General features: G+C 41.7%; 1 protein-coding gene across 1 annotated transcript in view; it reads left to right on the top strand.

Moving 5' to 3' along the window:
* Nucleotides 1–12868, top strand: part of TMEM116 (transmembrane protein 116) — a 122554-nt gene that overhangs the window by 31819 nt on the left and 77867 nt on the right. The window contains exons 3-4 of the mRNA XM_073676348.1: nt 5552–5615; nt 6754–6879. Coding sequence (XP_073532449.1) covers nt 5552–5615; nt 6754–6879 — 190 coding nt within the window. The remainder of the gene's footprint in view (nt 1–5551; nt 5616–6753; nt 6880–12868) is intronic.

The following is a 12868-nucleotide window of genomic DNA, read 5'->3' as shown; positions in this document are numbered from 1 at the left end:
ACCGGCCAGCCAAGATCTCGCGACGTGCGAGATCTCCAGCCCCCAGGGGTTGTAAGACGTTCAGAGGTCAGATAGGCTGAAGACCTCAGCTTAGTTGTGTAAAATTATATAAATAATATATATATTAAGTTATATATAAGTCCCTGCGCCACCTTACACCTCCAGAAAGGTTAGGCCAGCAGGGCTCTCACACAAGCTTGTGGTAGCAAGCTGTCATACCCTTCATTAACCCCTGACTGCCTGTCACTGTGCTATAATTCCATTATCTGATGTGCGACTGTTGCACAGCTTGCTATTCTCTGCCTGTGTTATAAAGCATATAGCAGTATCTTATTTTTGCTGTTCCACCCTCTGCGCCTTTTAATCTCTCCCCTTCTGGCCAATTTTTATAATGGCAACTACAAATAAGAAACGAAAAGTTGACAGTGAGGGCCGCCGCTTCCAGGACAAGTGGAAAGTAGAATATTTTTTCACTGAAATAAAGAATCACTGTGTTTGTCTGATATGCCAAGAGACCGTTGCTGTTTATAAAGAATTTAATGTCAAGCGACACTATCAGACGAGACATAGCACATACGACAAGCTAACAGGGCACGACCGAAGTGAAAAGTATAAGCAACTTGAAGCTGTTTTATTGTCACAACAGCGATTTTTTACAAGAGCCCGTGAGTCAAATGAAAATGCCACAAAGGCGAGCTATGAGGTGGCAGCGTTAATTGCTAAAAATTGCAAATCTTTTGCAGAGGGTGACTTTATCAAAGAATGTGTTATGAAAATGGTAGAGAATGTCTGTCCCGAGAAGAAGCAAGAGTTTTCCAACATTTGCCTGGCTCGTAACACTGTAGCACGGAGAATTGAAGAAATTTCATCGGATATTAAGAGACAGTTAATGTCAAAAGGAGCTGATTTTGACTTCTTTTCAATAGCCTGTGATGAAAGCACGGACCTATCTGACACGGCTCAGTTGCTGATTTTTTTAAGAGGGGTGGACGATGAAATGAATGTGACTGAAGAGCTACTTGACCTCCAGAGCCTCAAGGATCAAACAAGAGGGAAAGATTTATTTGATTCTGTTAGTTCTGCCATAGATGACATGAAACTGCCTTGGAACAAAGTTACTGGGATTATTACTGATGGGGCACCTGCCATGACTGGTGAACGAAGTGGATTATCAACCCTAATCTGTAACAAGGTGAGCGAAGAAGGAGGCAAAGCTATTAAACTTCATTGCATCATTCATCAACAAGTTCTCTGTGCTAAACATCTCCAATATGATCATGTTATGAAACCGGTACTAAAGACCATTAATTTTATCCGCTCTAAAGCCCTGTGCCACCGCCAGTTTAAACAGTTTCTACTGGATATCCAGGCTGAATATGAAGATGTTTCATATCATAACGATGTAAGATGGCTCAGTCGGGGGTCTGCACTGCAACGTTTCTACTCTCTCAGAAAGGAAATAGGAGAATTCTTGGAAACAAAGGGACAAACGATGCGAGAACTATCTGATCCAATTTGGCTGGCTGATTTGGGGTTTCTAGTCGACCTAACAAAGCATCTGAATGTACTGAACATGAATCTTCAGGGCAAAGATGCAGCGGTGAACCAACTTTATTCACACCTCAAAGCCTTTGGAACAAAGCTGCAACTTTTCCTAAGGCAGTTGTCACAAACACCGCCCAATACCATCCATTTTTCAGCGCTACAGGAAATAATTAACAGTTTTCCACAGGATGATATCCATGCGCAAATAAGCAGGTATGCAGCAGACATCACATCTCTGGCTGGGGAGTTTCAACGGCGCTTTCAAGATTTTGCAGCTATTGAAAAGGAGATCAGCATTTTCTCCTCTCCATTCTCTGTTGACCCCGACAATGCTCCTGATCAGTTGCAGCTCGAGCTCATTGAGCTACATTGTGACAGCGAGTTACGCAGTCGTCATCAACAGCTCTCTCTTGTTAACTTTTACCGCCAACTGGATAAGAGCCGGTTTCAAGAGATTCGAACATTGGCTAAGAAAACCCTGAGCTTGTTTGGCTCAACATATTTGTGTGAGAAGACATTCTCTGTTATGAACTTTAACAAGAACCGCGTGAGGACAAGACTAAGTGACTCTCACCTGCGTGACATTTTGCGCATCAAAACCACGGCCATTGAACCAGACCTAGTCTATGTGCTGCAGTCCAGATCCCAGTTTCACCCTTCACATTAGTGCAGGCTAGTTTCTTTTTTTTAATTGAGATTAATATGTTGTAAAATCTCAATTAATGTCAGTTGGATAGACAGTTATATATTTGAACACATGTATACTTGCTGTTATGTTCCTGTTCACATTTTTTGAACTTATAAGTTGACAGACAACCTTACATTACTTTGTGTAATGTACTTTAAAATGTTCCTGAGATATCTCAGTTTCCTGTTTTTATTATATTAAAGGGGTTGTCCAAGTTCAGAACCCAGACATACCCCCTTTTTCACCCAGGCAGCCCCCCTGCCATGGGCATCAAAGCATCTCATGCTCCGATGTGCTCCCTTGCCCTGTGCTATTTACAATGACACACTGCCGGTAGGAGGCTTCACCGGCTCTAATGTGCAGGCTTTAGCGCTGCTCTAGCTGGTTTACTGGTGATAAAGCCCGCCCATCAGTGCCGGTGACGTCACTGGGCTTTCTGCCAGCCCCGTGGAGAGCCGGGTATGTCACTAGAACTCCAGAAAATGCCTTTCCTCTGCGCAATTTAGTGCAGGGCAAAAGTAGGACATTGGAGCATAAACTGCTTCGATGCTCAAGTCGGGGAGGGGCTTCCTGGGTGAGAATGGGGGTATGTCTGGGTTAACCCCTTTAAGGCAGATTGATTAAACACCTGTTTAGATTTGTCATCCAAGTCACAAAATAAAAAGTATGCCGTTTTCAATAAACTTTGCAAAAAAAGTTTATTTGCATTCATTTTAATGGTCCAAAGAATGTCAAGCAAAATGATCGGCCCTCGCACATGTTCACTTCATCAAATTTGGCACTCTTAGAAAAAAGTTTGGACACCCCTGGTCTAGACTTTTAGCTGAGATGAATCTGTGCTACAGTAAATTTATCACTTAAATATGAGCCATGTATGAGGGAGTCGGAGTCGGTGACATGGAAATTGAGTCGTCAGAGTCGGAGGTTCGGCTTACCGACTCCACAGCCCTGCTCCAAACCATGAGCTAAAACGTTAAATGAGTAGATCAAGATCACCAAATGCATAGTTGTAAGGCAGTTCATTTATGTTGACCCTGATGCTTCCTCTGAAATAACATGATGTCCTAGCAAGGTTTCTAATATAAAATTCACTGCAGTGTGGTTCTCATACACCAAGTGAATGGAGACTAGAGTCCACTCTATTAAAGCCTTAAATTTGTGTATGCATATAGATAACCAGACATTAAGAATTGTCTGTTCACATTGTGATCTTCCAATACTTCACCGTTCAGGCTAACTAGAACTGTGGTCTCCAACCTTTCCAGCTCAGAGATGGTCGCTAGTCCTAATGTGCATGAAGAAATGATACAGTGGGGAGCTGTGTATGTATTGTGCATACTCATTCCTAGGAGCAGAGAAGTATTCAGTTGTGAGCAGGCAGCTGGGATGTGGCCAAAGGATATACAGCTCTGAGGAAGATGGTGCAGTACAAGCTGCTGGGGGTGACATCGCCAGCAAGGAGGATGAGGTAGCCTCAGTTCTGCCACACCCTTTGCATGGATTGTTTTCCTCCTCCACTTCGAACTGCTTGTCTGCCAAAACCAGCACCACGGGCATTGTGAACGTCTTAAAAGATCAGGGGACGAAGCCCTAAGCCCTATGTCTCTCAATACACCCGCACCACTATATTAACAATATTAACAAAATGGCAATTTAGAATCCTGTGTACTATAAACCACTTCAGAGTGACTGAGCTGCACAAACAAACAAAACTGTTACTAATTGCCCCATCAATAATAATTGTCCGAGAGTGTCATTGTCGGTAATAATTCCCCCTACAGTAATATTGATCCATTAGTGCCCCCTTCAGTAATAATGTCCCAGAGTGGCCGTGTTAGTAACATAGATTCATTAGTCTGCCCCCCAGTAATAATGCACCCACCCCCCAGTGCTGCAGCCCCCACAAAAAAATAATGTTAATACTCAATTTTCGCCCCTGACGTTCAAAGCCGCCGAGTCCTCTTCTGACTTTGCAAGCAAGACAGCGCAATGCAGTGACTTCATAGTGCTGCCTGCTCCGGGACACTGACAACTTAAAGACAATAGGTCTACTGAAGCCTGCAGCCTACAAAAGTGACTACTAGTGCAGAGCATTGCGGCTCTCTGTTGTACCAGGGATAAAACGGTATCCGCATCATGTTGACACGGATACAGTTCACAAGGTCGCACTCCGGAGATTCTGGGACTCCAAGCTAAAAGTCCAGGGCTGGAGCCCCAGATCTTTGGTACTAGCGACACCACTGCTCAGCACTCGCCCAGCTAGCAAATAGCAACCTCCAAAGTGACTGCACTCAAACAAAGATTATAAAAGGTATAGCTTTATTTTCATGTAAATCCTGTAAAATTCACACTAAAATATTGCATAAAATTGGAGATAATAAACATAATGTCAAAAATTGTGCAGAAAGTCATGGTCCCATATGTTAGCTTCTGGTGATATAATCATATTAAGGCTATGGCCCCACTATCAGTATTTGGTCAGTATTTTACATCAGTATTTGTAAGCCAAAACCAGGAGAGGAACAATCAGAGAAAATGTATAATAGAAACAAGTCACCATATCTGAATTTATCACCCACTCCTGGTTTTGGCTCCCACTCCTGAGAAAAAATACTGATAGAGGGGCTGTAACCCTATGCTCAAAAGCCTCTCAGTATAACAAAAGAAGTGCGCCAAAACCCCTACTGGGTGATTCTTAGTTTCATACGTAACATATTGTAATAGGTTAAACTAATATATCCACCATATAGATTAACAGTATCTCAGACTACTACTCTAAAGTGAATAAGTAGCTAATAAAGTGCAACAAACACCTGGTATCCTCCCTAACATACCATTATGAGATGAAACTGTCTCATGCCTTTAAAGTATGAAAAAAAGGGGTGAAAGAGGAGACTGCTAAAGAGCACAAAACAGTATTGTCTTGTCTTAAACTGCATTTAAAATATACTGACCACATAATCCTAGCACATGTATGCATGTTCATGGGAACTTCATAGTTAAGCCCCTGGACGAAGCATTTTTCCCATCAGTACAAAGCAGACTTTGGTAGAGCTGGACAGACCTCATTATAAGTCAGTGAGGTCAGTAGGGTGCTGCTGGTGTCCATCATACAATAGACTTGGCCAACTATTGTGTCTTCTGCTATGAACAGAAGCGAAAAGACCAAGGTAAAAAGTGCATAATACCAAATGTTTGCTTTCCATGTAATTGTCTGCATTTTACTTCCTAATATTTTTCCAATCTAATTGTTTTTGATATGCAAATTCAGCTTACTTATTGAAATAAATGATTAAATATACAATGTTTTCTCTCCAGTATTGTAGGTTCTGGTTCAATCATTGGGTATGCTGTATTTCAGAATGCTATTAGATCACCAGAGGTGAGTAAAATACATTGTATTTTTTAGCATTGATCTGAAAGGGTAATTCTTAATGTCATCTCATACTGTTGTGTATAGCATTAGGATATGCCATACTAATATGAATTTTGGGGCTCTATGTCTAGGATTTCTGCCATCTAGAGATGAGTGAACCCAAACTTAAAAGTGCTAAATGCTGAACACTGACTTCTTGAGAAAAAGCGAGCGAGAGAGAGAATTCTACCATATTAATCATCCTTCCTGATGAGCTTCGGTTCTCGTATAATAAGCTTGTAATAAGTCCCATTTAGATAAGCCAGCAATCTTCCAAAGAGCTAGTAAAATGCTTGAGTTATTGGATTATTCATGCTGACCTTTAAGGCCTCATTCACATGTCAGTATTTTTGCATTAGTATTTTTATGCCAAAACCAGGAGTGTCTCCAGAACACAGAGCAGGGGTCAATCTTTCAATTATAGTTTTTCTCTTTAAGTTCCACTGTAACTTTGGCATACAAACACTGATGCAAAAATGCTAACCTGTGAATGAGGCCTAAAAGGAATGTGTAAAAAAAAAAAAAAAAAAAAAGACAGATTTTTAAGTCATATTTTTGTGTTATGTTGTGATAGAGAAAAGAAAATTTCCAAAAATTTTGAAAAAATAAAAATAGAAAAAAAACTTGGTTTGAACAAAACGTCATTTTCTGATGATTGATTCCCTTTAATATTGTTGGTATTGGCTGCACATTGTTCTTTGTAAACAGATCTTCTGCTGATAACGACCATATTCTAGAAAGATTGTATTAATGATGCACATTAAATCTGTGCACTTAGAATTCTGGTAATCCCATCTAAAGAGGCCATTAAGTGACCGCTGATCGGCTTTTATGTGGCCAAATCATGATCGCCTCAGCCGGCAGGTGTATAAGCACCCTTATTACGTAAGAAGGTTGTGCCACACCCACATAATTATCAGGCAATTCATGTAATCCTGCTGTAATATTATAAATGAGTTGTCTCATCTCAGGAAACATTTGATTGCCTGTTCAGTTTGCTGTGAAAAACCCTACTAGCTCTCTGTAGGGTTCATCTGTGTTGCATATTCATATACTGTATTACTATATTTGGACCAATTTGATGTAATTTTTTTTTTCTTGCTAGGTTCGACCACTGTTTTATCTCAGTCTCTCAGACTTATTTCTAGCTTTTTGCTGGCTCCTTGGGGTGGTCGTCTACAAAGCAGATACCTCAGGTTTGCCATGCTTCAACCTCCAGGCAGTGGGCCAGGTAAGACATCATTCACTTAGCATTACAGTTTGTTGACATCTGACGTTTTTTATAATTTGTTGCGTTCATTTCTGAAAATAAATACTTTAAAGCTGTTTTAATATAAAAATGTTCATAGGCTAAAGACCTATCCTAAACTTATATTATTTATTATTATTTTATAAAATACCATAAAGTGATATATTATTAGAGTCACCAAACACCAATTAGTCATTTAAGCTAGGGGATAAAAAATAACTCCTCTTATTGTAGTGTAAGGATAGATCTACACGTGGAAAAGACTCCCAAGATAATATACAACCTATACATACGAATCGTGAAAACCACACATATTTAGTAAAAGCATAGTGTTTTATTGATTTTCATAAAAAAATATATGTTTATAAAAAATGAGGTCCAAAGTGAAGACTCAAGAAACACAGGTGGATGAACACAATATTACATGTCTCCCTCAAAAAATATGTAAAGTGAATAAGTATAATGATTCCAATAGGTACAATCATTACGGAGAATTTAAATAAATCGTATATAGTGTTGTGCAACAAACGAATATACTTACAAATCACAACAAAGCTAGGTTTAGCCAAAGTGATGAATATTTCAAGAGAAACCACTGATATATAACCCATTTAAATAAAAAAAATTGTTCTTTGACATGATAAAGTGCAACATTAAAGTGCTTAACTCTAGGTAGCATGCTCCTGTGTAAATCTCCGAAACACGCGTTTCGCATTCTTGCTTCTTCCAGGGTAGCATATTAGTGTGTAGCATCCATTATGTACTGTTCCCAGCAGGTGCTATCAGGCAACTGTGATGGAGCACATTTGCAGCAATGTCCACGCCAAGAAAATTGGAGTGCGAGATCCCAAATCGTCTCAAGTGTGTTAAAGCCAGTTGATTGTGGACGCCGTGTCATCTGTCCCAGCATTCCATCCCTCTCCTTCTTGGTAACATAGCATGGAGGCAGGGGCGTAACTACAATAGGAGCAGGGATTGTAATCACACCTGGACCCTGGAGCCTAAGAGGCCCAAAAAGTCCCTTTGGCCTATTTGAAAAGACCAATAAAATTAAAGTCTTGCAATAATTGAGGGGTGCCCCGTTTGTACTCTTGCATTTGGGGCCCATGAGCTTCAAGTTACGCCACTGCCTGGAGGTCTGTTTTGGGTCATTGTTCTGTTTCAACACAAATGATGGTCCCCAATGACATGGCATGTCATTGCGGAATACTGTGGTAGCCATGCAGGGTTAGTATGCCTTGAATTTTGAATAAATCACTAACAATGTCACCAGCAAAGAAAACCCTCTCTATCACACCTCCTCCTTCATGGTGGGCATCACACATGTAGAAACCATCCACTCACTTTTTCGGAGTTTCACAAAAACATGGTTGGTACCAAAAATCTCAAATTTTGACTCCTCAAACCACAGTACAAATATCCAGTTATTGTCCAGTTGTTGGACAGTTCGTGTTTGCTTGATGCAAACAAGTTTCTTTCATTTTTGCAGTTCTCAATAGTGGCTTCATTGCAGCAATTACACCATAAAGGCCTGCTTTTTGTACTCTCCTTCGGACAGGTGATATTGAGATGTGCAGGATACCTGATTTTTGGGCATAGTTTATGAAGGCTGTGATCTGAGGTGCTGTCAGTTTGCGGTTTCTGAGGCTGGTCACTCTAATCAACAGCAGCAGAGGTATTTTTTGATCTCCCTTTCTTTGGTGGTCCTCATGAAAGCCAGTTTCATCATAGCGATTGATACTTTTCATGATTGCACATGGAGATACTGTCAAGGTTTCAGTAATTGACTGACTCATGTCTTTAAGTAATGATGGACATTTCTCTTTACTTCTCTTATATAGAGAATACAGGAGCATTTGGCAAAGTGAGCACTCCTGTGTATGGGAGCGTCGGGCAAGATTACTGCTGTCTGAGCGACTGTCCGAACCATTATTTGACCAACAGCTATCTAAAGTGTATGGGGGCTTTCTATGTCTCTGTTGTGCTCAATTATTCCTCCTAGAAATTTATGAATAAATTAACAACAAGGTGTTACTAGTTGAGGGGGTGTCCCTACAAAGTATGACACAGTTCTGATTGAACAATCACAGTATTTAGGGACACACCCTATTGCCAAGGGTATTCGTAACAACCATAGAATCATAGAATGTTCGAGGGGACCTCCAGGGTAATCGTGTCCAACCCCCTTTTCAATGCAGGATTCACTAAACCATGTCAGACAGATGTCTGTCCAGCCTCTGTATGAAGACTTCCATTGAAGGAGAACTCACCACCTCTCGTGGCAGTCTGTTCCTGTCACACACAGTGTAGGAAAGATAAAGTGCAACACGAAGGGATGAGGGGAAGGGAGCCAAGACACTAAGGACTGAGGGGGTGGAGACCTCCTAGGCTGATCTGATATCACCCTGTCCTTCCCTACCGTCCCTATATTGGTTGCTCACCAATCGCCGAGCAGGAGCCTGAAACTCTGTCTCTCCCTAGATCTAGGGTCTGGCTAGTGAACGGGGGGGATTAGTGCTAGTCAGTCCCCACTAACACTAAAGACAGGAAAGGGAGACAGACACGGGGGAAGTAGCTTAGCTTGAGTCGACTTCAGAGAGATTGCACACGCGTCCTCTTAGCACCAGAGAGGAAGTAAGAACTGCACTTGCTCCAAGCCTTCACAAGGAGTCATGTGAATATCACCAGCGCCTCCCTATTGCAAAGTGAAGGTATTTATACACCCAGGCAAGGGTGTTAATTAGCTAGAGGAAGGTAGCCGCTGGGTCCTAGAATGAGACAGATCTAAGAAAGTGTCTGTAATCCTAAACGAAGAGACCTCCTGCAACCAACTGCAGGGCGACTGTCTGTCACATCTGACACACCCGTGACAGTTCCACTCGTTAATCACCCTCACTGTCAAAAAGTGTTTTCTAATATCTAATCTGTATCTTCTCCCATTCAGTTTCATCCCATTGCTTCTAGTCTTTCTTTGTGCAAATGAGAATAAAGCTGATCCCTGTACACTGTGACAGCCCTTGAGATATTTGTAGACAGCTATTAAGTCTTCTCTTTTCCAAGCTAAACATTCCCAAATCCTCTAACCATTCCTCATAGGACATTGTTTGCAGACCGGTCACCATGCTGGTCGCTTTTCTCTGAACTTTCTTCATGTCTTTTTTAAGATGTGGTGCCCAGAACTAGACACAGTATTCCAGATGAGGTCTGACCAAAGAGGAGTAGAGGGGGATAATTACTTCAAGTGATCTAGACTGTATGCTTCTGTTAATGCAACCCAGAATTGTGTTTGCCTTTTTTGCTGCTGCTTCACACTGTTGACTCATGTTCAGTCTGTGATCTATTAGTATACCCAAGCCTTTTTCACATGTGCTGTTGCTTAGCCCTATTCCTCCCATTCTGTATATGCTTTTTACATTTTTCTTGTCCAGATATCGGACTTTGCATTTCTTCTTGTTAAAAAACATTCTGTTAGTTGCTGCCTACAGTTCCCGTTTCTTTAGATCTTTTTGAATCCTCTCTCTCTCTTCTCTAGTATTAGCTATCTCTCCTAGCTTTGTGTCATCAGCAAATTTAATCAGTTTACCCTCAATTCCTTCATCTAAATCATTGATAAAGATGTTGAACAACACAGGGCCCAGGGCAGAGCCTTGTGGTACCCCACTTGAGACATTCTTCCAACTGGATGTGCAACCATTTATGACCTCTCTTTGGCACCGTTCACTAAGCCAGTTATGAATCCACCTAACAGTTGCCTTACCCATTCCATAGTGCGTCATTTTATCAATAAGAATGGTATGAGATACTTTGTCAAATGCTTTGCTGAAGTCAAGATATACTATATCTACTGCATTTCCCTGATCCACCCAGTCAGTGATTCTGTCATAGAAGGAAATTAAATTAATCTGACATGATTTATTAGTTACAAACCCATGCTGACTCTGGTTAATCATTTAATTTTTCAACTGGTTAATCACCAGTTTTCAATTTATTTATAACTTTTCGGGTGGTGTAACAGATGTATGACACAATGCAGATTTCTAAAGAATAATGATCCAGAACTGTTATTTCATGGGCAACACAAATATTTCCTAAAAAATGTGTCCTATTTTACTTAAAAGATACAGTGAGCGAGTCTCATGCACCAATGGTGACTCGGTATGACCCCCATGAGGTCCAAAGCAATGAAAGCTCCAAAAATTCAGAGGAAGCAGAGAATTTATACAGGGATAAAATGTGACTTTTACTCCATCCTTAAAATCACATAGTGAACATACAAAAATGAGGTAGACGATGAGACGCTTCGGCCTTTATCAAGCCAGAAATACAAATAATAGAAATGCAGTTCAGGCTCTTTATACATCAGGGAAAGTAGGCTTCTCCTCAGAACCCATTCTGGTTGTCATGACAGCCATATACCGTATTTTTTGGACCATAAGACGCACCGGACCATAAGACGCACCTAGGTTTTAGAGGAGGAGAATAGAAAAAAAATGTAAGCAAAAAAATGTGGTCATGATGCACTGTAAGAGGGAGGGGGTCTGCTGCTTACACTGGTATAGGGGTAATGTCCCCCAATTCTGTTAATATCCCCCTATCCTGTTATGTGACCCCCATCCCCATCCTGATATGCATGGCACCCCTTGATCCCCATCCTGGTATGCATGGCACCCCTTGATCCCCATCCTGGTGTTCATGGCACCTCTTGATCCCCATCCCGTTATGCATGGCACCCCTCATCCTGGTATGCATGGCACCCCTCATGCTGGTATGTATGTCACCCCCTGATCCCCATCCTGGTATGCTTGGCACCCCCTGATCCCCATCCTGGTATGCAAGGCACCCCCTGATCCCCATCCTGGTATGCTTGGCACCCCCTGATCCCCATCTCGCTGCACACACAAAAATAAACAACCATGCTCACCTCCTCTCTCCTCCAGCGCTACGTCCCGCTCTGCTTCCGACACTCTCACTGTGTGAACCGTGCATGGCGTTACTGCCATGTGCCCTCACACATTGTGAGATGCTGTGCCGGAATAGTCTCTGCCCCCCATGGGCGTGGGGAGCAGTGAATATTCATTTACTTTAGCAGCGGGCACATCGTAGGCTGCAGCTGGCTGCTGCCTCCTGTACCCCGCTCATCCCCCGCTGCCGCTCCCCCCCCACACCCCAACCACCCACAGCCATAGGTATATAGTAAGGGACACAGTTCGAACTATAAGACGCACCCCCCACTTTCTTCCAAAATTTTGGAGGAAAAAGGTGCATCTTATAATCCGAAAAATACAGTAATCATCAGACAAACAAAAGATTAAAACACAATAAAATCAAGTGCAATTATACAAATATAAGCTGTGCTAAAAGGGAAAATGGAGTTATATTTATACCAAAGTGACAAAAAGGTTCAGAGAAATAAAGGATATAATCAATATATCAAAAGGGACTTGTATAATACGTCTTTCTACACGTCTATAGAGGGCCTCACTGTTGCAGAGCATCTAATAAAATCCCCAAAGAAGGCAGAATCACATGATCTCCATTATCAGAATTCCCAGACGTATATCACAACCCCCACGCCGTACACTCTCTGTGTTGAAGCTGTCACAGTCTTCATACAATCAGATAGCAGAAGCATGGGGAGGACGGACACTAAATGACCTCATCCAATGGGAGAGGGCAAGAAAAGATGTGTTCTCATACCAACTGACCAATGTCACGTGATGACATATAGTTACATCAATAGGTCATGTGACCAGCGCATCACGTGGTCATATGGCACGTACTTACACATCGGGTTTGCGCACACCGTCATATGGTCACATCCACCCGCTACTGAGTTAGGGTGCTTTCACACAGCGTTCTGTGTCCCCTTCGGGGCATCTGTCCTAAAATTCCCTGCAAAACGGGGTCTGGACGTAGAGTACAGACCAAAAGTTTGGACACACCTCATTTAAAGATTTTTCTGTATTTTCAT

Source organism: Phyllobates terribilis, unplaced genomic scaffold, assembly GCF_046119375.1.
Source record: "Phyllobates terribilis strain yellow unplaced genomic scaffold, ASM4611937v1 Scaffold_1__5_contigs__length_1240528914, whole genome shotgun sequence".
NCBI classification, from domain to species: domain Eukaryota; kingdom Metazoa; phylum Chordata; class Amphibia; order Anura; family Dendrobatidae; genus Phyllobates; species Phyllobates terribilis.
Note: the sequence above shows the minus strand (reverse complement) of the source record. Positions and strands in the feature narration are given on the sequence as shown.